Source organism: Heptranchias perlo, chromosome 5 (assembly GCF_035084215.1).
Source record: "Heptranchias perlo isolate sHepPer1 chromosome 5, sHepPer1.hap1, whole genome shotgun sequence".
Classification (NCBI taxonomy): domain Eukaryota; kingdom Metazoa; phylum Chordata; class Chondrichthyes; order Hexanchiformes; family Hexanchidae; genus Heptranchias; species Heptranchias perlo.
This window is the reverse complement of record NC_090329.1, coordinates 104,684,208-104,710,701: the sequence shown is the minus strand read 5'-3', so window position 1 is coordinate 104,710,701 and position 26,494 is coordinate 104,684,208. Positions and strand designations below refer to the sequence as shown.

The 26,494-nt window shown below is 44.6% G+C and overlaps 1 protein-coding gene across 2 annotated transcripts in view; it reads right to left on the bottom strand.

Annotated features, from left to right (window-relative positions):
* Positions 1-26,494, bottom strand: part of LOC137321491 (glutamate receptor ionotropic, kainate 2) — a 394,735-nt gene that overhangs the window by 142,250 nt on the left and 225,991 nt on the right. For both annotated transcript variants that reach the window (XM_067983881.1, XM_067983882.1), the window contains exon 9: positions 23,356-23,469. In XM_067983881.1, coding sequence (XP_067839982.1) covers positions 23,356-23,469 — 114 coding nt within the window. The remainder of the gene's footprint in view (positions 1-23,355; positions 23,470-26,494) is intronic.

Here is a 26,494-nt window from a genome sequence, read left to right as displayed (position 1 = left end):
ATTCCCGAATCCAAATAATTAATGTAAATGGTGAACAACAGTAGTCCCAGCACCAATCCCTGTGGAACACCACTTCCCACCTTTTGCCTGTCTGAGTAGCTACCCTTAACCCCTACTCTTTGTTTTCAGTTTTGTAGCCAGTTTACAATCCATTCTGCTACCTGTCCCCTGACTCCACATGCTCTAACCTTAGTCATGAGTCTACAATTATCGCAGGCCTTTTGAAAATCCAAATATATTACATCTACTGCATTACTCTTGTCTGCTCTTCCTGTTACTTCTTCAAAGAATTCAATAAGGTTGGTCAAGCATGACCTTCCCTTCTGAAATCCGTGCTGACTATTCTTTGTTATATTTTTGTTCTCTAGATGTCTTTCTAGTACATCTTTGAGTAAAGATTCTATTATCTTTCCTACCACCAACGTTAAGCTAATTCGTCTATAGTTCCCTGAACTTGTTTTATCTCCTTTTTTAAATATAGGAATAACATTAGCTGCCCGCCAGTCCTCTGGCACTATTCCCTTTTCTAGTGAATTTTTACATATATGTAATAGTGCTTTTGCTACCTCCTCCCTAACTTCTTTTAATATTCACAGATGCTATCCATCCGGACCAAGGGTGCTATCCTACCTAAGTTTGATTAGTTTATCAATTATCTCCCACCTTTCTATCTTAAATGTTTTAATATCTTTTTTGATCTCTTCTTCTAATGTCCTGCTCACCTTGTTAGTCTCCCTGGTAAATACGGAGGCAAAGTAACTATTCAATATTTCTGCCATTGTGTTATTGTTCCCTGTGAGTTTATCATGTGCATTCCTTAGTGGCCCTATCTGTATTCTGATTTTTCTTTTATTATTTGTCTGTAGAATACGTCACTATTTATTTTTATATTCCTTGATAATTTAATCTCGTAGTTCCTCTTTGTTTTTCTAATTGTTTTTTTGACTTCTTTCCTAACCTCTTCGTATTCCCTTTTGTCATCCTTTCCTTTATTGTCTACGTACTTAGAGTATGCCTTTTTCTTTAGTTTCAATTTTACACGTTTCTTTATTCATCCATGGTATTTAATTATTAGCTAGTTTGTCTTGCTTTTTAGGGGAATATACTTCTCCTGAACTCTACTGATTAATGTTTTAAATATTTCCTACTGCTGTTCTATTTCTTTCTCTGTCAAAATTTTTTTCCAGTTTACCTGCCCTAGTTCCATTCTCATCCCCTCAAAATTACCTTTTTTTATAATTTATTTCTTTGGTCTTTGTCTTAATTATGTATTTCTCAATCATTATTTTAAACCTTATTATGTTATGATCGTTATTGCCTAGATGTTCCCCTATGCTTACTTCTCTTATCTGTTCCGGTTCATTTTCCATTACTAGATCCAGCAGGGATTCCTCTCTTGTTGGGCTTCTCACATACTGGGTAAGAAAAGAGTCCTGTACACACTGTAAATACTCCATTCCCTTTTTTCCTTTCCCTGCCTCTTCTTGCCAGTTTATTTGGGGATAGTTGAAATCTCCCATGATTATTATTCAATGTTTTTTACTCATTTCATAGATTTGTCTAAATATTTCATCCTCCACTTCCCTTTCACTATTAGGTGGTCTGTAGAATATACCTATTAACATGATCGATCCTTTCTTATCCTTTGTCTCAGTCCATATGGATTCTGCTTCTATCTTAATGTTACCTATGTCCCTTTTATCTTATGAACTTATGTATGTGGCTCTCAATCAGCCTAGTTGTGCATTTGAGTCTTGAAGTCTCCTGTCAGCTTTATGGAGAACTTATCACACTTGGTAAAGCTAGTATCTCACAAATCACAAACTTACAGGTGAGCTGTGCTGTTAGTGTCTTCTATTGTTGCCCTTTTTAAAGAAAACCTACACAGCTATATTTTTATTCCTGAGCCCACTTAGTACTGTCAGATTACCAGCAATACAATAAAATCAAAATATCAAGTAAATTGGTTTGGTGGACTATCTCCTAGGGTAATTTCTAAATGGGACTGAAATATTGAATATAGTGACTGCAACAGCGAGGTCAATCCTACAGCTCTCAAAGGGTATTTGTATGGCCTTAACAGAATCAGTAAAAGTTGCACATTATAAATACAATTCTCTCCACTGATTATGAATGAGGTAAAGTATTCCCTCAAGTGCTTATGCAACCAGCCCCCAAGGTTATTTTACAAAGTAATGTATTTTTGATAAGCAATACATCTTTCATATAAAACTGAACTAAAATTTGATACAGAATGGCAACAAAAAAAAATAACCCTTACAGCACTGCATATCAGGCAATTTCAAGACATGGGAACATAGGATGAGATTTTCTCCAGAGAGAGGAGTGGTAATGGATTGAATCTTGGTGGCAGAATTGATAATCCCACTACCAGTCAAAGTGACCACAATGGTACCTAAAGATAGACATTCAAATTTCACCAGGCAGACATTGTTATGCCACATAAGGCCCCTTGTACTTGGCTACATCACTTGAAGGATGAATTTTCTATTGACCAAAAAGAACCCACCTGTCCCATCACTTCTTTTCATCAAAAGAATATATAATGGTGCTACAGAAAACTGCAGGAGTCAATCCTGGAGGTGCCCAGTATCATCAGTAACTACTGACTAGCCAATGTGCAATACAACATCATTTATCTGACCTCAGAAGAGCACCCTCTATGACATGACTATGATTTGTTTCATTTCTCACAGTTGTCATTTTACAATCTCTCAAAATGAGATTGTCAGTTTAATGTCAATTAGTACTGAATTGGGAGCTGTTTTGTGCTGTGGGTCCACCTCTAGAAGGAACTGGGTTGAGACTGCCCAGATCATTTTATATAGATAGCACTTCCAATGCTCATAATTCTCAGACTCCCAATGCAGAATCCAAGCAGGAGTCCCAAGGTAGCACTGAAACTTTGATGCTACCTCCTGACTCCTCCCAGGCACTGCACTGGGATTCCCATTGAGAACACTGAGTGCTGGCAACACTGTGAGGAGCTTTGCCATCAACAGATAAAGGGAATTTTTACCTGATTAGTTTGAGCTGGCCGTGAAAATAGGAATCGTAAATGACACATAGGAACAGGAGTAGAACATTCACCCTCTCAAGCCCGTTTTGCCATTCTATTAGATCACGGTCATTCTGTACCTGAACACTATTGACCCATCTTGTTCTTTAATTTACCCATCTTGTTCTTTAAGAAAACAGGGGAGTGCGACTAATTGGATAGCTCTTTCAAAGAGCCAGCACAGGCACGAAGGGCCGAATGGCCTCCTTCTGTGCTGTATGATTCTATGATTCATTCTTTATGCAGTTACAGCCATTGACCATCAAAGGGGGCTGATGTCACAGCAGACTGTAGTGCATGGGCTTCAGTATTTATTATAGACACATTTTATCATGCACCTTTTTTAAAGTTGTGCTTACAGTTCATCTTTAAAATATTGTAATTAATAGATTTTGCATTTTAGTTTTTCTAGAGTAGTCAGAAACTGGACCACCAGATCATTTTATGCATTAATTTTCAAGCACAAAAATGTCATTGATTTCACTAGGAAATGTGCCACAGGTGTGTAACATATTGGGCAACCAATCCCTGGAAAGAATAATGTGGATACATTAAATAATTAGGGAGTACTGGCACGTTTGAGATAACATTCCAGTTATGGATGCAAGAAATTACAAAGAAGTGCAGATTAAATCATACATTGCTTTAGGAACAGAACATCATTGGAAGAAAACAAAATGAAATCAGCAGAGCATAGATGTAATTATGTTACAACACCTCTGCCAATGTTTTGTAGATCCAAGTTCTTATACAAAGTGCCAAAGGCAATTATAAACAGTCATAAATAAAGCATTTCTATGCAGATGTTCCTGAAATTGTTTCTGTATTAAAAACAGAAGGCAAATTCACACCTGCTTTGACATTGCCAGTATATTTCTCAGGCTCTCTTAATATTCTGTCCCTTTAATCCTTTGAGGGCCAAACAATTTTGAAGGTTAACAAGTGCACATATTTGTTTTGTCAAATAAAATGTAGATAGAAATAGAGGACATAACACCCTGTTATTTGCTGGTAAGGAATGCCTCGCACTCAGTGTAGATATTAGCAAGTGATGCTTCCCTATCAAACATCCCATGTCACTATTTGAAGAGGAGCAGGGGAGTACTCTTGATGTCCTGGCCAATATTTATCCTTCAACTAAAACAGATTATCTAGTCAGTTAGCTCATTGCTGTTTGTGGGACCTTGCTGTGTGCAAATTAGCGAGCGCGTTTCCCTACAGAGACTGCACTTCAAAAGTACATGATTGGCTGTAAAGTGCTTTGGGACGCCCTGCTGTCATGAAAGGCGCTACATAAATACAAGGGGCCTGATTTTAGCAGGCCTGCGGGTTTCAGGCGGGTTGGGTTTCGGGTGCATGGCCTCCGCGCCCGGTGAAATTAGTGGGTTGCCCGCACGATCGTAGCAGGCAATCCACTAATTGGAGCCACTTACCTGCTCCTCCGGGGTCCGCGCTGCAGGTCTGCGTGTCGGGCGGGCTGCGCATGCGCAGTAAGATCTGTCAGCTGGAGGCTCTCTAGTTAAAGGGGCAGTCCTCCACTGACAGATGCTGCAACCAATGGAACAAATTACAGCATGGAGCAGCCCAGGGGGAAGGCTGCTCCCAGTTTAATGATGCCTCACCCCAGGTGTCATCAGATGGGGTGAGGAGGAGGGGGAGGACAGAGATCTTCCACCCGGCGGGCGGGAGGAAGCGGCCTGCCTCTGCCACCAAGAAGGCCTGGCTCGAGGCGGCAGAGGGGGTCACCTGCGCCACCAACATATCGCCCACCTGCATACAGTGCAGGAGGCGCTCCAATGACTGCAGTAGGTCAGCCACAGTGAGAACACGTAGTCTTTCCCCTACACTCCGTCTGCCACAACACTGCCCCCACCCCACATCTCCTTCAGCACCGCCAACACTACTCTGTCACATCACCCCTCATACTCACTCAAACCCCATCCTCATCTTACCTCCACCTACTCACCTCGCCAGTACTCACCCCGCCACTAACACGCAACTCAATCCTCATACAATCTCATGGCTCTATCCCATACTCACCCTCTCGTGCATCTCTCTCACGGCCAGCCTCACTCAACCTGCCACCACCTGTGCTGCAGCCACAGGGCATGCATCACATATGTGAAGTAGGCAGCGTAAGGCAAACATGTCGTGAGCATGAAGGGGATGCACAAGGGTGTCTGAGGGTTTGCCATGGGTGTTACCTATATTGAATTTCAGAGCAACAAACATCACACATTATATTGGCACCACCACTGCCATGTCTCCGCGAATCCTGTCTGTTGTGTCCAATAATGCCCGCTCCTGGGTATCACTATGAGGACCCACCACTGATGCCACCCATTGTGTCACTGCAGAGTAGGTGCAGGTGTATTTGCAGGGCTCTTCCACGCAGACGACTGAGAGACATCGGCGGTGTACCCGGCTGCACCCTGGAAGGATGCGGAGGAGAAGTTGTGGAGGGCAGTGGTGACTTTGGCAGCGACAGGTAAGCAGATGGTGCTGGGGCCAGCCAGGAGCAGCTCGGCATGAAAGAGCCTGCAGATCTCCACGACTACATGTCGAGTGAATCTGCGCCTCCGTGTGCACTGCTGCTCGGAGAGGTCCGGGGAGCTGCGCCTCGGTCTGTGGACCCTGTGGCGAGGGTAGTGCCCTCTGCGACGCATCTCTCTCTGCGGTTGCCCTCCCTCCTGCTGTGCAGGTGGGCATGCAACAGCACCGTGTTGGGGGGCTCCACGTCTCTGCGGCGGACGGCGTGGACTGCGAGGCTGCTGGGGCTGGTCATGCTGTTCGTCCTCCGAGGGTGTCCACGCACCACCCATCTGGCAGGTGTTGGTCTGAGGGGTTGTGCAGGGTAGGTGGGTGGTTCCTCGGACTGGGGCTGCGGTTTCACGTCGGTCTGTCCTCTGGCTTGGCGGGGGGTGGTGGGGGGCAGGGGTTGCCCTATGTGATGCGGTGGCCTCCTGCGTGGGTGAGGGCTCTCCCCCCCCCCACCCACCCCCGTGGAGTGCACCTTGGCAGCTGCCACAGGCTGCTGGCTGCTACACGCCTGGTTGGAGGGAGACTGGTTCCCCCAGTGTGGGAAACACTCTGCGTTGAAGGTAAAATCCCACACTTCCTGTTTTGACAGCTGATTCAGCTCATTTAATGACCTCAACAAGCAAGGTAAGTACACTCAAGTGGAACCTCGCTGGCTTTAATTGCCTGCGGGATTCCCACCAGCGGGGGCCGCGCACGCAGCCCCGCACGTCATCGGGGAACCTGGAAGTGGTCGGGATCGTGGCGCGATCCGGTCACGTGACTGGATATCGGGATTTTCGGGGCCCCCCCGCTGGAAACCCACAGGAAACCCGACGGTAAAATCGAGCCCAAGTTCTTTCTTTCTATCAATTGAAAACTGTAATATTGCATTTCATATTCCCTGGGTGCATAGGAGAGGAAAAGCAGCCCCAACATGTCTAAACTTTTCTATAAACCCTATACCGATGGCTCAATGGAGAAATGTGTCACTCAATGTGTGGGGGACCAGGGAGGTTCCAGGTTTGATTACTGGCTTGGTCCTCAGTCTGTGATGAGTTGTCTGATCTTAGCAGGGTTGGTGGTAGTGTAGGGAAGGACCAAATGCCTCCTTGGCCAAGAGGGGGGAAAATATTGGCTGGATTTCCAACTGCAGAAAACTATCCAGTGACCTCTGCTAAAGAAATGTGTATGTGCAATGTCAGGTATGATGTTATTCTCCCCCTTTCCCACCACCACCCATTAGGTTAGACTGCCAGCACTCATTGTCTAGACTAAGAAATGCTGGTTCCTGTGGAGCAATAACCAAGCATGAGCCAACATCTTCAGCTGAAAGTTTTCAGGTGGGTGAAATAGAAAAAAAAAATTCCCTGTATGGGCTGTCACAGACAAATACCATAAGTATGAGTGCTCCCTAAAGGTCTTTCTTACAAGTGAAAGAACAATGGTAACACATAATGACGTGTATTTAAAACTGAACATGGGTTTCTAATTGCTCTGGGATGGAGGAAATCATGGTGGTAGCTAAGTGACATTTCACATGCTGAGGTATAGTTTTTATTTTCAACAATGCAATGTAAGTGCGGACTGAGAAAACGCCAACCAAACCTTTGGAAAAGAAGAGTAGTCTCGTCTGTATAATTGCAAAGTTGAATATTACAGTGCAGAATACGGTACAGCCAACTTATTATCAACCCATCAGATCAAACTCACACTAACCTCTATTTGAAAATGTTCCAGTTCATTATTAATGTTGTGTCATCCCTGATAAAATCATGTATCTGTTCAGAGTTAATCTTGTCAAGGCTCTGCAGTATCGGGAATACATTTGTTTACTAACTGTGCAATTGGATTAAGCACCAATAAATCATTCCAGCAAGGTAGCTGCTTCAAATCTGATAATCCAAGTGTAATGGGCTTTCCTGGTCTGTTATTTTTTTTCTCTTTTTTTCACCAATTTTATCTGCAAATCTTCTCCCCTTCCCTCCTGAGGGCATTGAACCCTTGCTGGGATAGAGTTCGATAAGTACTGGTCGCCCTGAAATACTTTGCCCAAGTAACGGTTTTACCTTCATGACTCTTGATAGACTTTTCTGTGAATTACCACCTGTTTTGGGGCAGAAAATGGAGTAAAATAGGGCAGCAATACACACTGCCTATAAAACACCAGTCTCGCCGAAAAAGTCCCTTTGTAGGACCACTGGGAGCCCATTCTGCCGCATATAATCGGAGTCAAGTGGCTAACCTATATAACCCATCTTCCACAACGTTTGGCCCAAACACACTCCAAATAATTATGTGGATAACAAATAGTATGGGCTTCCGGTGTGATAAGTAGGTGATGAAATGGTTTGCCAGCAGATTCCAATCTCTTCCTGTTGCTGAAACTTCCAAGGCTGCTGGTCCTTGAGACATCTGGTATTCGTTGCTGGAAAATGGATGACCCCTGTAAAGGCTGCACCAGTACTGAAGTTTCCTCCCTCCCAGCAACAGTTACTGTATCAGGAACAACGTTATTGCATTAAACCCACCCTACAAAGCAAAATGGGACACCAGGAGGAAATCGCAGCAGATTCACTCGGACAAAAGGTACTCCCACTCTGTCAGTAACCCACCAATGGGAAGAGAATCCAGCCCTGAGTTTTAGCAAGCAATCCGATCATGGGGGTAGCATAGTTGCACCCAATCCTCTCCTCACTTGATTTTCACACACCCAGGAACAAGGACACTGGCCAATTTTCCTCTCCCTGAATCAAATTGGCACTGTGATTTCTGATGTAGATGTTCATGGGTCCGAGTTCACTTCAGGACTTGAGCAGAAATCTGGGCTGACACTTCCATGCAATATTGCAAGGGTGCTGTACTGTTGGAGCTGGTGTTTTTCAGATGAGGTGATAAACTCAGGCCGTACCTGCCTGTTCAGATGAATGTAAAAAATCTCCTGGTACTATTTGAAGAGCAGGGAGTTCTCCTAAGTGTCCAGGCCATCATTCATCCCTCAACTCAACACCACCCAAAGCAGATGAATTGGTTATTATCTCAGTTGCTGTATATGGAACCCAGCTATAGCTTTGTTCTTGGGATATGAGTGATACAGGCAAGGCTGCATTTGGAGAAGCAAGGATTAATCAGGGATAGTCAACATGGCTTTGTCAAGGGAAGATCATGTCTGACTAATTTGATTGAATTTTTTGAGGGGGTGACTAGGCGTGTGGATGAGAGTAACGCAGTGGATGTGGTATACATGGATTTCAGTAAGGCCTTCGATAAAATCCCCCACAGGAGACTGGTCAAGAAGGTACGAGCCCATGGAATCCAGGGTGCCTTGGCACTTTGGATACAAAACTGGCTTAGTGGCAGAAGGCAGAGGGTGATGGTCGAAGGTTGTTTTTGTGACTGGAAGCCTGTGGCCAGTGGGGTACCACAGGGATCGGTGCTGAGTCCCTTGCTGTTTGTGGTCTACATTAATGACTTGGATATGAATGTAAAAGGTATGATCAGTAAGTTCGCTGATGATACAAAGATTGGTAGGGTGGTAAATAGCGAGGAGGATAGCCTCAGTCTGCAGGACGATATAGATGGGATGGTCAGATGGGCGGAACAGTGGCAAATGGAATTTAACCCGGAAAAGTGCGAGGTGATGCACTTTGGAGGGACTAACAAGGCAAGGGAATACACAATGAATGGGAGGACCCTAGGCAAGACAGAGGGTCAGAGGGATCTTGGTGTGCAAGTTCACAGATCCCTGAAGGCGGCGGAACAGGTAGATAAGGTGGTAAAGAAGGCATATGGGATACTTGCCTTTATTAGCCGAGGCATAGAATATAAGAGCAAGGAGGTTATGATGGAGCTGTATAAAACACTGGTTAGGCCACAGCTGGAGTACTGTGTGCAGTTCTGGTCACCACACTACAGGAAGGATGTGATCGCTTTGGAGAGGGTGCAGAGGAGATTCACCAGGATGTTACCAGGGCTGGAGCGCTTCAGCTATGAAGAGAGACTGGGAAGATTGGGTTTGTTTTCCTTGGAGCAGAGGAGGCTGAGGGGGGACATGATTGAGGTGTACAAAATTATGAGGGGCACAGATAGGATGGATACTAAGGAGCTTTTTCCCTTCGTTGAGGGTTCTATAACAAGGGGACATAGATTCAAGGTAAAAGGCGGGAGGTTTAGAGGGGATTTGAGAAAGAACTTTTTCACCCAGAGGGTGGTTGGAGTCTGGAACTCACTGCCTGAAAGGGTTGTGGAGGCAGGAACCCTCACAACATTCAAGAAGCATTTGGATGCGCACGTGAAATGCCATAGCATACAAGGCTACGGACCAAATGCTGGAATATGGGATTAGAGTAGACAGGGCTTGATGGCCGGCGCGGACATGATGGGCCGAAGGGCCTCTATCCGTGCTGTATAACTCTATGACTCTATGACTCTACTGCCCATCCCTTATTGCCCAGAGAAGGAGATAGTGGGGGTTCTTCATGAATTGGAGCTATCCTTGTGATGATGGTGCTCTGACATTGAAACTGCAATGTTCTCTCTGGGAATGAGTGCAGCCATGTAGGCCATAATCCTAAGAAGGTCAGAAGCCAGAGAAGGATTTTGTTTGCAACAGGGGCAAGCTCCCAATAGTGGATGGACAGAGGAAAGTGCTAGTAATATTGCTGTGCAGTTTTATGCCGTTCACTGTCCATCTATCAACCTCTTTGTGCCACACCACATTAGATCACAGAGCACGATATGGCGTTAAACTGGACATCTGGACATATTGATGTGCCGTGGGTAAGTATGCGTCAGAATGAATGTGTGCTATTACGGGGTGAATAGGGAAATAGAAAAGCACTGTGGTAAAGCAAATCAAAAGAGCCCAATTTATATAGACAAAGAGTGATCATAATATTAACTTGTTTCTGTGTAATTGGTATTTCTCACTCTATTCATTGTTTTAACCTAAATCAACTGAGCCCTGCTCTTTAATAACACCACCTGGTGGGTCACCATGATATGCAGGGTCAAACTTGAAACACAAAAAGTTAGAAAGTAATCATTTCCTGTTCCCAAGCCAGAAAGTAACCAAAGATCACTGTGCTTGCGGTTTCGGTGTATCGACTGCACTCTACAGTTGCCTTGATTCCCCATTGTTCTGGCTCACGGTTTTGAATCACTATTAACCATCCCCATGGCAGCGATGTCAAAAGCCATTCGTTGAGCTTAAACACCAGAAAGCTCAAGGCAGCTTCAAACTTTTGTGAGTAAAGTAGGTGAAACGATTAGTAATAAACGGACCACATTCATTAGCAAGTATCCCAGACTCTTTCAAGTTGTTAAGAATGTGATGTTAAAGAGGTGGCATTGACCACTCAACTATAGACTAATTCAATGGACACCAAAGACACAGGTTGTTAATGTTCACCAGTCTGAACTCCTTGTCTGCTGGACAGCCATTATTCAAAATATTTTGCTGGAATATATGATTGAATAATCCCTTCATGCTGAGGCTCTGCCCCTTGCAAGAACAAACATTACATGAGTTTACCTATACCGTATACTTAATACCTCTCTCACACACAAGCAGAATAGACAAAGACAGAGAGCAAATTGGCAGTCAATCTCCCGCAGCTTTGCATCAGTGTTACAGAATAAATCAACTGACAGGATGTGCATATGCACCCACAAGTGGCTACAAGCCAGCTGAATTCCCATTAACTATTTTCTATGTCAAGATACCTTCTCCAGGAGCCTGGTGACACCTTTGCATCTCACTTTACTATGACAAAAGAGGCTTGAGTATTATTTTGTGACAGAACTAAGATAAAATATTCAACCTTAGAAATGTGAGCAGGCAGCCTCAGTACTTCAGCTCAGCCTTGTGTGAACATTTCTTAGCTCGCAAATTCCACCATGCCATTGCATCACTGGAAGTACAGCAGAGCAGAACTTCTGCTGACTACAAAGCCCCTGCCATTACCCTATCCAAAAATCTAGGGACATTTAAAAATAGAGGAGGGTATCCAGCTTGTAGTGGTCCAATGGGAGTGCCCACTTCGTGGAGGCAGCAGAAACATGGAGCCACACCATACCTCTCCGAGAAGAGGCTCAGGCGGCTTCTCGGGCTGAAAAGAAGAAGATAAAAACAAGTTTTATTGAAATCCCTCAAAATCTGGCCTCTGTGTCCACGGCATTTGGTCCTTTTGGGACCAATTGTTGTTTGTCTTTTCGACTTTAGGACCAACACAGGCCCACGATGTAACTTACACATACTCTCAGAAGACACGGGTCCCACTGAGCCTATCGGGGTGCTTCTTGGAATTGCCGGGGAAGCCTGGGAATGTCACCAGAAGTGTCCCCAATGGAGCCACGACATAAGATCGAGAGGCAGGCAGAAGGAGCACCACTGCCCCCAGAGAGCAATTTGTTCAGTAGCTATATAGTGCAGATTCCCCCGCGAGAATCACCACCAAATTGTGCAAAAAAAAATGATTTGTGCAATTTAAGTCCTACATTTTTAAGAATGTATGGAAACAACTGCTTTATCATAAAATCATAGAAAGGTTACAGCATGGAAGGAGGCCATTCGGCCCATCGTGTCCATGCTGGCTCTATCCAAGAGCAATCCAGCTAGTCCCACTCCCCTGCCCTATCACCCTAGCCCTGTAAATTTTTTCCTTTCAAGTATTTATCCAGTTCCCTTTTGAAAGCCCCGATTGAACCTGCCTCCACTACACCCCCACCACCAGCAGTGCATTCCCGATCCTAACCACTCGCTGCGTAAAAAAGTTTTTCCTCTTGTCACCTTTGGTTCTTTGCCAATCACCTTAAATCTATATCCTCTGGTTCTTGACCCTTCTGCCAATGGGAACAGTTTCTCTCTATGTACTCTGTCTAGACCCTCTCAATCTTCTCCGTTCCAATGAGAACAACCTCAGCTTCTCCAGTCTATCCATGTAACTAAAGTCCCTCATCCCTGGAATCATTCTAGTAAATCTTTTCTGCACCCTCTCAAAGGCCTTCACATCTTTTGTGAAGTGCGGTGCCCAGAACTGGACACAATACCTCAGTCGTGGACCTATTTTATATATTTTTTTATTTTAGCTAGGGGACATTTTATTGTACAATTTTAGAGAAGATGCTGAATATTCCCATTCAGGCATAAATATATATATATATATAAATATAAAAATTCATATCATTCAGTATTATGGAAAATCATTACGGGGACCTAAATGTTATGCCTGAAATAACAGCTGTTACTTCAATGCTCCTCAGCCTGAGTGAGACTGTTTCAATAAGATGCATTGCGGTGCCTGTATGTAAATATATTGCAACTAGTCGTCTGCTCAGTCAGCCTTGATGTAACTGCAAGAAAAAGAGTTTGCTGTGTTCCTGTAAAGGGCAAGAAAGTGTTGAAATGACTGATGGAGTACAACTACGCCAATCAGAGAGGGAAAGGAAAAGTGGGACAGACAATGAGAGGGGAGACAATTCAAAAAAACATTGGTATAAATTCCGCTGGTGTTCAGAAATAGATTTCTTATCTTGCCACAGGAACCGAGGATTGGATCCGTTATATGTACATTCCCGAACACAAGGAGATTTGGATATTTCAAAGGATATCCAGCCTAATCACAGAATGCCTGAGCGATTCCTGAGATTTCCTGTCGTATAGGTTTTTCAATCCACAAGAAAACATTAGGGTGGTAATTTGAAGTCAATGGAAATAAAAATCGGGAGAGCTATAAAAATTAGGATGCCAGTTCTCCATCATCCATTTTGCACTATCGCACAAAGTCAAAATTACTCCCAAGGCATTGAGATGCTGCAAAATAAAACATTGCAAGCTTTTCTCCAATAATCAATGCAGATCTTTTTGTATTGAGAACACACTGCTTATCTTCATAGTGTCATATGATACAGCACAGAAGGAGGCCATTCGGCCCATCGTGCCTGTGCTGGCTCTTCGTCCCACTCTCCTGCTCTTTCTTGGGTCCAGGTAGTACAGAAGCAGCAGTGATCAAGACAAAAGGAAAAAAAACAAAGATGGGAGGGGAAGGGGGTACTTAAGTTGGATGAGAACCCTGGAACGTTAAATGTAAGTACACAGCCAGCAGCACTGAGACTTGAGTCACCACATTGAAGCATGAGTTACAGAAATATATAGCCTGGATAAAACCTCATGTAATCTTACGAGGCAATCTGCTACATATGTTCCTGAATTCCGATGGAGTTACTCCGATCTCCTGCCGGAACTTCAGCAGGAGATCAGCAGAAACCCCGGAGAAATGGTGTAAACAGTCATTTTTAGGCTTTTACGCCATTTCTCAGGGAATTCCACCAATCGTCTGGCCGGAGACCCCCCACAGAATTCCCATAGTCACACTAAAAGTACAGTAAAATAATTATTTTGAGATGTGCGTTGTACAGTACTGATCAATATTTTACATTCATTACTTTCACTGTAACAATAAAGTATTGGCTTGGCTTAAGCTTGTGTTGCTGGCCATATATTTAAAAGAACCTAAGCCTTGATAACTAATGCAGGACAAAAACTGATCTCCATTGTCACAGTCTCCCAATGACGGCCAGAAGTGAATAGGGAGAATTAATTAACTCAAGATGAAAATGAGTATTAAGCAGAATAACACAAACAACCCACTTCACACAGGTTCACTTCAGTTCAAAGTGAAGCGATAATCTTTTGTGGGGAACTACAGTCCAAGCATGGGCCAGAATCTTCCTTTTTTTCCTTTCCAAACAAAAAGCTAACACAGTTTTCTTTGTTGCTACCGCCCCTAAGTAAAATGACAGGTGCGAGTGATTCTGCAGTGCACAGTTTTGTACAAATTCATTTGTGGGAACAACCAAAAACCAGACAATCACAATGAGCCTGTAATAATACCCATTTCAAGCAGCCAATAAGCCAATTAAACAACATAAATGTCAAAAACTTTGATAATACAGCAATGGAGTGTGCAAAAGCTTAGAGAAATGCATTCCTCTTGAGTGTGAGCCCCGCTAAGAGCAATGAGTCACTGAATCTATCCTCAATGCCGTTAAATTTTAACATGACTTGTTGTGCAGAAAATAAGGTGTCACTTGTCCTAAAGAAAAGCAAACTGAAAAGATGCAGTTCTTTGCAAAAGCAAAACAGATAAAGCGACTATAAGGGGAACAGCCAGAAGTCATGGTTTCAGGAGTGAGATTAGAAAACATTTCTACACACAAAGGGTGGTAGGAGTTTGGAACTCTCTTCCGCAAACGGCAATTGATACTAGCTCAATTGCAAAATTTAAATCTGAGATAGATAGCTTTTTGGCAACCAAAGGTATTAAGGGATATGGGCCAAAGATGGAGCTAGATCACAGATCAGCCATGATCTTATCAAATGGCGGAGCAGGCACGAGGGGCTGAATGGCCTACTCCTGTTCCTATGTTCCTATGTGGGTACCAAAGACATAGGAAAGAAAAGGGATGAGGTCCTGTGGTCAGAGTTTCAGGAGCTAGGGAGGAAGTTAAAAAGCAGGTCCTCAAAGGTAGTAATCTCTAGATTACTCCCAGTGCCATGCGCGAGTGAGTACAGAAATAGGAAGATAAGGCAGGTTACTGTGTGGCTAGAGACATGGTGCAGGAGGGACGGCTTCAGATTCTTGAGGCATGGGAACCAGTTCAGGGGCAGGAGGGACCTGTTCAAGATGGACAGGTTGCACCTCAACAGAGCTGGGACCAATATCCTTGCGAGGAGGTTAACTGGTGGTGAGGGGGAGGGTTTAAATTAATTTGGCGGGGGGATGGACACCAGGATGTAGCATTAGAAAGGAGAAACAAGGTGCACAAAGGATTGGGAGAGACAGATAGGACTAGAGTAAGAAATAGTACAGTATTAGGTGGGATCAGACTAATAGAGAATATGAGAAGTTCTAAGATAGGTTTAGAGTGCATGTGTGTAAACGCACGAAGCGTGGTAAATACGTTTGGCGAGCCGTAGGTGCAAGTAACCACATGGGAATATAATGTAGTGGCAATAATAGAGACCTGGCTCAAAAAAGGGCAGGATTGGGGATTAAATCTTCCTGGATACAAGGTGTTCAGGAAAGATAGGGAAGGAAAAAAAGCAGGGGGGTGGTGGCAGTATTGATTAAGGAGAATATTGCATTGCTGGAGAAAAAGGATGTCCTTGAGGGGTCAAAGACACAATCTATTTGGTTAGAGTTAAGAAAAAATAGAGGTGCCATTACACTACTGGGTGTATTCTATAGGCCACCAACTAATGGGAAGGATATAGAGGAGCAAATTTGCAGGGAAATTACAGAGAGGTGCAAGAACTACAGAGTAGTGATAATGGGGGACTTCAACTATCCTAATATAGACTGGGATAGTAATAGTGTAAAGGGCAAAGCAGGGGAGTAAAGGGAATTAGGGGTTACGGGGAACGGGCAGGAAATTAGACATGAATTTAGATTTGAGGTTAGGATCAGATCAGCCATGATCTTATTGAATGGCGGAGCAGGCTCGAGGGGCCGATTGGCCTACTCCTGCTCCTATTTCTTATGTTCTTATGTTCTTAGGGGAGGAATTTCTGAAGTGTGTTCAGGAGAACTTTCTTGATCAGTATGTTTCCGGCCCAATGAGGAAAGAGGCATTGCTGAATCTAGTTCTGGGGAATGAGGTGGGTCAAGTGGAGCAAGTGTCAGTGGGGGAACATTTAGGGAACAGTGATCATTGTAGCATAAGGTTTAGATTAATTCTGGAAAAGGACAAGCAGCAATCTAGAGTAAAAATATTTAATTGGAGGAGGGCCAATTTCAGAGGGTTGAGAATGAATCTGGCCTGTGTAAATTGGAATCAAAGATTGGCAGGCGGAACTGTAATCGAACAATGGGTGGCCTTTAAAGAGGAGATGGTTCGGGTACAGTCTAGGTATATTCCCACGAGGGGGAAAGTTAGGGCAACTAAACCAAGAGCTCCCTGGATGATGAAAGAGATAGAGTAAGATGAAGCATGACAAATGTCAGGTTGATAATACAAATGAGAACCAGGCTGAATATAGAAAGTAGAGGAGAAGTGGAAAAGGAAATAAGAGAGGTAAAGACAGATTATGAAAACAGAATGACGGCTAACAGATAAAGGAATCCAAAAGTCTTCTATAGGCATATAAATAGTAAACGGGTAGTAAGAGGAGGGGTGGGGCTGATTAGGGACCAAAAAAGAGATCTGCCTATGGAGGCAGAGGGCATGGCTGAGGTACGAAATGAATACTTTGCATCTGTCTTTACCAAGGAAGAAGATGCTGCCAAAATCACAATAAAAGAGGAGGTAGTTGAGATACTGGATGGGCTAGAAATTGATAAAGAGGAGGTACTAGAAAGGCTAGCTGTACCTAAAGTAGATAAATCACTCGGTCCGGATGGGATGCATCCTAAGTTGCTGAGGGAAGTAAGGGTGAAAACTGCAGAGGTACTGGCCATAAATTTCCAATCTTCCTTAGATATGGGGGTGGTGCCAGAGGGCTAGAGAATTGCAAATGTTACATCCTTGTTCAAAAAAGGGTGTAAGGATCAACCCAGCAACTATAGGCCAGTTAGTTTAACCACGGTGGTGGTGAATCTTTTAGAAACAATAATCCAGGACAAAATTAATAGTCACTTGGACAAATGTGGATGAATAAAGGAAAGCCAGCATGGATTTGTTAAAGGCAAATCGTGTTTAACGAACTTGATTTAGTTTTTTGATGAGGGAGTTGATGAGCGCAATGTGGTTAATGTTGTGTATATGGACTTTCAAAAGGCGTTTGATAAAATGCCACATAATAGGCTTGGCAGCAAAATTGAAGCCCATGGAATGAAAGGGGCAATGGCAGCGTGGCTACAAAACCTGCCGGGTATGGTAGCATAGTGGTTATGTTACTAGACTAATAGTCCGAAGGCCTAGACTAATAATATGGAGTCATGAGTTCAAATCCCGCCACGGCAACTGGCGAATTTAAATTTAATTAAATAAAACCGAGAAATAAAATACTAGTATCAGTAATGGTGGCCGTGAAACTTACCGGATTGTCGTAAAAACCCATCTGGTTCACTAATACCCTTTAGAGAAGGAAACCCGCCGGTCTGGCCGAGATGTGACTCCAGACCCACAGCAATGTGGTTGATTCTGAATTGCCCTCTGAATATGGCCAAGTAAGCCACTCAGTTGCACAATCTCGCTAAAAAAAGTCATAATAAGAATAAAGCCGGATAGACCACGAGGCACTGGACACAACAAAAGCAAACCAAGCCCAGTCGACCCTGCAAAGTCCTCCTCACTAACATCTGGGGACTTGTGCCAAAATTGGGAGAGCTGTCAAGCAACAGCCTGACATAGCTACATTCACAGAATCATACCTTTCAGCTAACATCCCAGGCTCTTCCATCACCATCCCTGGGTATGTCCTGTCCCATTGGCAGGACAGACCAACCAGAGGTGACAGTACAGTGATATACAGTCAGGAGGGAGTGGCCCTGGAAGTCCTTAACATTGACTCTGGACCCCATGAAATCTCATGGCATCAGGTCAAACATGAGCAAGGAAACCTCCTGCTGATTACCACCTACCATCCTCCCTCAGCTGATGAATCAGTCCTCCTCCATGTTGAGCACCACTTGGATGGAAGCACTGAGGGTAACAAGGGCACAGAATGTACTCTGGGTGGGGGACTTCAATGTCCATCACCAAGAGTGGCTCAGTAGCACAACTACTGGCCGAGCCCTGAAGGGCATAGCTGCCAGACTGGGCCTGCGGCAGGTGGTGAGCGAACCAACACGAGGGAAAAACTTACTTGACCTCGTCCTCACCAATCTACTTGTCACAAATGCATCTGTCCATGACAGTATTGGTAGGAGTGACCACCGCCCAGTCCTCATGGAGAGGAAGTCCTGTCTTCGCACTAAGGACACCATCCAACGTGATGTGTGGCACTACCACCGTGCTAAATGGGACAGATTCAGAACAGATCGAGCAGCTCAAAACTGGGCCTCCATGAGGTGCTGTGGGCCATCAGCAGCAGCCAAATTGTATTCCAGCACAATCTGTAACCTCATGGCCTGGCATATTCCTCACTCTACCGTTACCAATAAGCCAGGGGTCCAACCCTGGTTCAATGAGGAGTGTAGAAGAGCATGGCATGAGCAGCACCAGGCGTACCTAAAACATGAGGTGCCAACCTGGTGAAGCTACAACTCAGGACTACATGAATGAAACAGCAGAAGCAACATGCTATAGACAGAGCTAAGCGATTCCACAACCAACGGATCAGATCAAAGCTCTGCAGTCCTGCCACATCCAGTCGTGAATGGTGGTGGACAATTAAACAACTAACGGGAGGAGGCTCTGTAAACATCCCCATCCTAAATGATGGCGGAGTCCAGCACGTGAGTGCAAAAGACAAGGCTGAAACGTTTGCAACCATCTTCAGCCAGAAGTGCCGAGTGGATGATCCATCTCGGCCTTCTCCCGATATCCCCACCATCACAGAAGCCAGTCTTCGGCCAATTCGATTCACTCCACGTGATATCAAGAAACGGCTGAGTGCACTGGATACAGCAAAGGCTATGGGCCCCGACAATATCCCGGCTGTAGTGCTGAAGACTTGTGCTCCAGAACTAGCTGCACCTCTAGCCAAGCTGTTCCAGTACAGCTGCAACACTGGCATCTATCCAACAATGTGGAAAATTGTCCAGGTATGTCCTGACAACAAAAAGCAGGACAAATCCAATCCAGCCAATTACCGCCCCATCAGTCTACTCTCAATCATCAGCAAAGTGATGGAAGGTGTTGTCGACAGTGCTATCAAGCGGCACTTACTCGCCAATCACCTGCTCACCGATGCTCAGTTTGGGTTCCGCCAGGACAACTCGGCTCCAGACCTCATTACAGCCTTGGTCCAAACATGGACAAAAGAGCTGAATTCCTGAGGTGAGAGTGACTGCCCTTGACATCAAGGCAGCATTTGACCAAATATGGCACCAAGGAGCTCGAGTAAAATTGAAGTCAATGGGAATCAGGGGGAAAACTCTCCAGGGCTGGAGTCATACCCTAGCACAAAGGAAGATGGTAGTGGTTGTTGGAGGCCAATCATCTCAGCCCCAGGGCATTGCTGCAGGAGTTCCTCAGGGAAGTGTCCTAAGCCCAACCATCTTCAGCTGCTTCATCAATGACATTTCCTCCAACGTAAGGTCAGAAATGGGCATGTTCGCTGATGACTGCACAGGTTTCAGTTCCATTCGCAACCCCTTAAATAATGAAGCAGTCCGAGCCCGCATGCAGCAAGACCTGGACAACATCCAGGCTTGTGCTCATAAATGGCAAGTAACATTCGCGCCAGACAAGTGCCAGGCAATGACCATCTCCAACAAGAGAGAGTCTAACCACCTCCCCTTGACATTCAACAGCATTACCATCGCCAAATCCCCGACCATCAACATCCTGGAGGTCACCATTGACCAGAAACTTAACTGGACCAGCCATATAAATACTGTGGCTACAAGAGCAGGTCAGAGGCTGGGTATTCTGCGGCGAGTGACTCACCTCCTGACTCCCCAAAGCCTTTCCACCATCTACAAGGCACAAGTCAGGAGTGTGATGGAATACTCTCCACTTGCCTGGATGAGTGCATCTCCAACATCACTCAAGAAGCTCAACACCATCCAGGACACAGCTGCCCGCTTGATTTGTACCCCATCCGCCACTCTAAACATTCACTCCCTTCATCACTGGCGCACTGTGGCTGCAGTGTGTACCATCCACAGGATGCACTGCAGCAACTCGCCAAGGCTTCTTCGACAGCACCTCCGAAACCCACAACCTCTACCACCTGGAAGGACAAATAGCAGCAGGCGCATGGGATCAACACCATCTGCACGTTCCCCTCCAAGTCACACACCATCCCGACTTGGAAGTATATCGCTGTTCCTTCATCGTCGTTGGGTCAAAATCCTGGAACTCATTTCCTAACAGCACTGTGGGAGAGCCTTCACCACACGGACTGCCGCGGTTCAAGAAGGCGGCTCACTACCACCTTCTCAAGGGCAATTAGGGATGGGCAATAAATGCTGGCCTCGCCAATGACGCCCACATCCCATGAACGAATAAAAAAATAGGCTAAGTGACAGGAAACAGAGAGTAGTGGTGAACGGTTTTTCGGACTGGAGGACGGTGTCCAGTGGTGTTCCTCAGGGGTCAGTCCTCGGACCACTGCTTTTTTTGATATATATTAATGACTTGGACTTGGACGTACAGGGCACAATTTCAAAATTTGCAGATGACACAAAACTTAGAAGTGTAGTAAACAGTGAGGAGGATAGTACTCGACTTCAAGAGGACAGGCTACTGGAATGGGTGGACACATGGCAGATGAAATTTAACCCAGAGAAGTGCAAAGTGGTACATTTTGGCAGGAAGAACGAGGAGAGGCAATATAATCTAGAGGGTACAATTCTAAAAGGGGAACAGGAACAGAGAGATCTGGGGGTATATGTGCACAAATCGTTGAAGGTGGCAGGGCAGGTTGAGAAAGCGGTTAAAAAAGCATTCAGGATCTAGGCAAAGAGTACAAAAGCAAGGAAGTTATGTTGAACTTTTATAAAATATTAGTTTGGCCACAACTGGAGTATTGTGTCCAATTCTGGGCACCGCACTGTAGGAAGCGACGTGGAGGTCTTAGAGAGAGTGCAGAAAAGATTACTAGAATGGTTCTAGGGATGAGGGACTTCAGTTACATGGATAGACTGGAGAAGCTAAGGTTGTTCTCCTTCGAACAGAGAAGGTTGAGAGGAGATTTGATAGAAGTGTTCAAAATCATGAAGGGTTTGGATAAAGTATATAAAGAGAAACTGTTCCCATTGGCGGAAGGGTTGAGAACCAGAGGACACAGATTTAAGGTGATTGGCAAAAGAACCAAGGGCAATATGAGGAAAGACTTTTTTACGCAGCGAGTAGTTATGATCTGGAATGCGCTGCCTGAAAGGGTGGTGGAAGCAGATTCAAACTTGGCTTTCAAAAAGGAAATGGATAAATACTTGAAGGGAAGAAATTTGCAGGGCTCCGGGGAAAGAGCAAGGGAATGGATTGCTCTTACAAAGAGCCGGCATGGGCTCGATGGGCCGAATGGCCTCCTTCTGTGCTGTAACCATTCAATGATTCTGAGATCTGTGATTGCAAATGTGTCTTTGGATAGACTGGTGTTAGCACTTCAAATGAGGCCAGACTACGTTCTTTGCTGTATCTGTTCTCCGCTGGGTACATGGTATAGATTCATTTTCGGCCATGGTGGCAGCTCTTACCCCATATCTCCAAGGGCCCAAGTCGCCATCCTTCCTTCATCTTCAAAGAGCTGTGCTTTATCAGACTGCCTCAAAATGAAACCACCACAGGATAATTTTCTGACTTTGCACTCCCAGCATTCCATCTTCCTCCCACCCCGACAGAGCACTAAATCACAAATCCCAGCGTGTACTGTGCTTGATGTTCCAACTGTTTATGGATCCCCACAGAGAGCGCAGGTGGAAATTACCCCTCATATGTATTCTTCAGGAACTGCGTACCAATGAGCAATATTATCTGATGTTGGTATGCCATGAGTTGTTGGCAGGCCCATAGATGACTACTTCCATACAGTCAATGATGCCATGTACCTTGCATAAGACATGATTTTGGAAAAACTTAAGCTGCCTTTGCTAATGAAATTTTGCACAGACAAATGCCTGACTCTTGCAATATCCCCTCTGGTACCCAGAAGGACTCTGTGGCATAAAAGTTGAGGGCAGTAGTGTCCTCCACTGCCACTGATAGTGCAGTGCGGATGATTGACTGTCCCTTTAGGTCTTTGTGGATCAGTTGGCATGGCACTGTTCCAGGCTCACTGCTCAGCACTGTCTTACCATCCACTGCTGCTCTGCTATGTCCAGATATCTAACTCTGCTATGGCGGATCTGCAACTTGTGCACCTCCTATGTGCTTTTGGGATGGTCTCTCCTCCTGCACTAATCACTGCTTTAATGGAAAAGAAAATCAGGCGGGGTGTAAAATGGGCGGCCGATTCGCTATTGCCCATTCTGCACACCCGCCCAAGACCAATTTCACCCTCGTTGTTCTTTTACCACTTTACCACTCTCTAACGGATTTTTTCATGAAATTTCTTACAAAGATGAAAATATGGCTCATTGTTTCAAAAAGTTTAAAAGCCCACTTTAAACATTTGTAATCCAAATCACCAGTATCTTCTTTTGACAATAATTGTCTCTCAGAGGACAGTGTAGAAATAATCAGTTGGATAATGTGGAACATAGCACCAGGACCTCATTCGTGTGGAAAACCTTGCATCTCTCAGTCTTCTCTTGCTCCGACATGTTTTTAAAACGTAAGCTCATCATCACTTAACTGCTACTTCCTGAGTTACCTCATCTTCCGTCTTACTTTTTTCAATCTTGGAAGCATTTTACACGAAACTTGACCCTGTCTCCTACTTTTCTCAAAAACAAATGGTTTGAAGCATGTATATTTTGAAATATTTCATCTTGCATTTTATGCAAGAATGTCCCAAACCATACCACTGTGCCAGAGTAGCGCTCTCAGTGACAAATCTTATTATCTAAATGTACCATGTCGTTGACTTCTAGACCTATTAATTGCAGTTGAGAAATACTACACCTGCTATGTTCAACATCGTCACATGCACATAAGTGTAACACCACATGTCACAAATCAAAGGTGAGAAATGTATAATAATTTACCAGTATCGTTGTAACAACTAATGATCGGTTGGATAATGAATCAGTGATGTTAGCTGTCTTTCCTTTGCGATTCTCAGTCATGTTCAAGCCACTGCCTGTTACCCAGGTCCCAACCTATAATGGAGAGTAACATATGCAATTTGAAAATGAGCCCTTTGTTAGTGAAGCTTTAAAAACCTCATTATTGAAAGATAATCTCTTTCTTAAATTGTAACTGAACGTGACAGAATTTCCAATAATTAACAAATAACAATTCTGGAATTACATTTTCTCTCTGATTTCCTTTCTTGCTTCCTTCCCACCACCATGGAGTTTCATCTTCCATGAACTCCTACAGCAGGATTTCTTAATGACCCCTTATGTGAGATGCTGCACCCCCAACTCATGGCCTTCATGTGTGATTGATAGTCCAGGAGCCTAACTTGCAACCAAAGAAACTTGAAGCAATCATCCAATAAAACAGGCATGAAGACACAAACAGAAAATGGTTCACACTAGTCCAGATTGAAGCACCATGAATAAACTTGACTTTGGGAACTGAATTTCACTCATAGGGCATGAAATGCCCCATGCGACTTACCTCCTCCGACCCTGCTACCTTTCCGCGGGTCCCGATATTAACCTGTTCTTTTTAGCAGGCGAGCGGAAAGCAGCGGGGACTTTCTTTAAATATGCAGATTGGGGTCCGAAGACATCATTGGGGCCTAATTGCAATATTAACCCCAGGCCTGCGTGAGTCCCCGCCAGGTCAAACCTGTCAGAAACAGCAGCCGGAGCTAGAGGAAGCTCAGAAAGGTAAGTTTGTTTTCATTTTTGTTCTGTTTCCACAAGAAAACCTCGGGCCTCCACTGTCCCGTGCTTCTCTCCCCCTCTGACCACCTGACCCTTCTCCCAAGCACTTACCTTAGTGTGGGAGGACCCTTCAATCGAGTTCCTGCCACCCGAAATCCCGCTCCCATCCACGCAGCTCTTCCCGCCGGGTTTGAGAGAGACTGACTCTGATCATGTACATAAGGCCCAGGAGTTAGAATCTCCCAGGTCTCATGCTTCAGAGTGTTGGACAGTGTCCCGACCTGCTAAACCTCTAGCCACACCGATCCTGCTCATCCTTAAAATCACCCCATAGTTTCAAAAGTATAAAATGTGAGTGCACTTCAAACATTGCAGTCTAAGTTCCAATTTTCCATCAACCTAATTTCAACTAAGATTGTGTCCATCAAAGAATATTGCTGATTCTGTAAATTGGAAATATTCAGTCACAAAATGTATAACATGGTTCCATGACCAGATCGTGACAGTTTAAAACTTCTACATTTTGAAATATGTAACCTCCTATTTTATTCGAGAACTTTCCAAACCATACTACAGTCCCAGGTGCAGTCATTCTGACAATGATGTATCCACACATCAAAATCCATTCAAATAAAGGTCGACAGCTACTTCATTTGCTTATTAATTAATTTGCAGCAGTGAAAGCTCAATCATTTTAACCACACATGAAAATATTCCAAAATTGACGCATTCAGGCAGAGATTATTGTCTATCCAAATAAAACTTTATAGAAATCCACAGGCAGCTGCTGAGGCAAAACAAATTATCCTGGCTGAATCCGATTATGAAATTAATTCTTTTAAAAAGCCAAGTTAAATAATTAAAATCTGACGGGGCTTGACAGGGTAGATGCTGAGAGGTTGTTTCCCCTGGCTGGAGAGTCTAGAACTGGGGGTCATAGTCGCAGGATAAGGGGTCGGACATTTAAGACTGAGATGAGCAGGAATTTCTTCACTTAGAGGGTTTGTGAATCTTTGGAATTCTCTGCCACAGAGGGCTGTGGATGCTGAGTCATTGAGTATATTCGAGGCAGAGATAGATAGATTTTTGGACTCTAGGGGAATCAAGGGAGGTGGGGAAGTGGAGTTGAGGTCGAAGATTAGCCATGATCTTATTGAATGGCGGAGCAGGCTCAAGGGGCTGTATGGCCTACTCCTGCTCCTATTTCTTATTTCTTATGTTCTTAAATCTATTATTAAATTTGGTACCCAGGCTGCACATTTCACTCAAAACTCATTGGGGTCGATTTGAACTTACCGAAATCACCGCTAAGGGGGCAGTAACAGCTTCAGAATGGGGTCAGTAGATTTACTGCCCCGTCAGCACCAATCTTCTGGTTGTCTCCATTTTTACAGCGGGGGGGGGGCCTACCACTGGGCAGTCAAAGTGCCCACCTGTTCATTTGGCAAATCGGGGTGGGGGGAAGGTGGGGGGGAGGTCCTATGATGTGCATAGGACCTCAATTGCCATTTTAGGGCAGAACTGGTCAGAGCCGACTCCATGCACTCTCTGGCTAGTTTTACTTGAGGTACAGCTGAAGATGGCCCTAGAAAGGCAAACTTTAAATTATTTTTGTGGGCCATTGCTACTCCAAGCCCCACAAAAATAATTTGGACTGTTGCCACCCTGGGCTCTCTGCCACTCTCTCCACCCCTCCCCCCACCGCGCCCCCGCCCCTCACGCCACCACAATCATCACCCCTCCTCCAGTATTCACCTTGCTGTCGGCCAGGCAGCCTCCAGACTGCCCGATATTGCACCGGCCAAAATGGGGCATGGTGTAATACAGTCGTCTGACTCGATCAAAGCTGCCCCATTCCCACCAGGTGGGTTAGGTTAAAATCAGGACGTGTATGCGTGTGTGTGCGTGTGCATGTGTGTGTGTAAGAATGAGTGTTCTCAGAACACAGATATTACAAAGTCAGTTAGGCAGCGAAGTGCTGTGGAAAAGTTGAAAACACCAGAGTCTACAGAAGGAGAGGTTCTGCCTTGGGCTATAGGACAGGGTGAAGAGTGATTGTTCTATTTAAGTTAAGTAAGACAACCCACCAGAGTGGAGGTATCATTAGGTGCTCTTTACTTTGTGTCATTACATGAATATGAGTTGTACTGATTAAACTAAGCAACTCCTGTCATACCTATTGCTCCGTATGTTTTACCTTAGAATGGAATAAGGCAGCTTTAAAATTGAACCAAACTTTGCCTCAACTAGTGTTAACTCGCTCCACCTTTGGATATATTGAAGAAGCACACATGCGTAAGATACTGCAATCCAGTCCAGATCATAAGACAGCTTCATTGTTACTCTC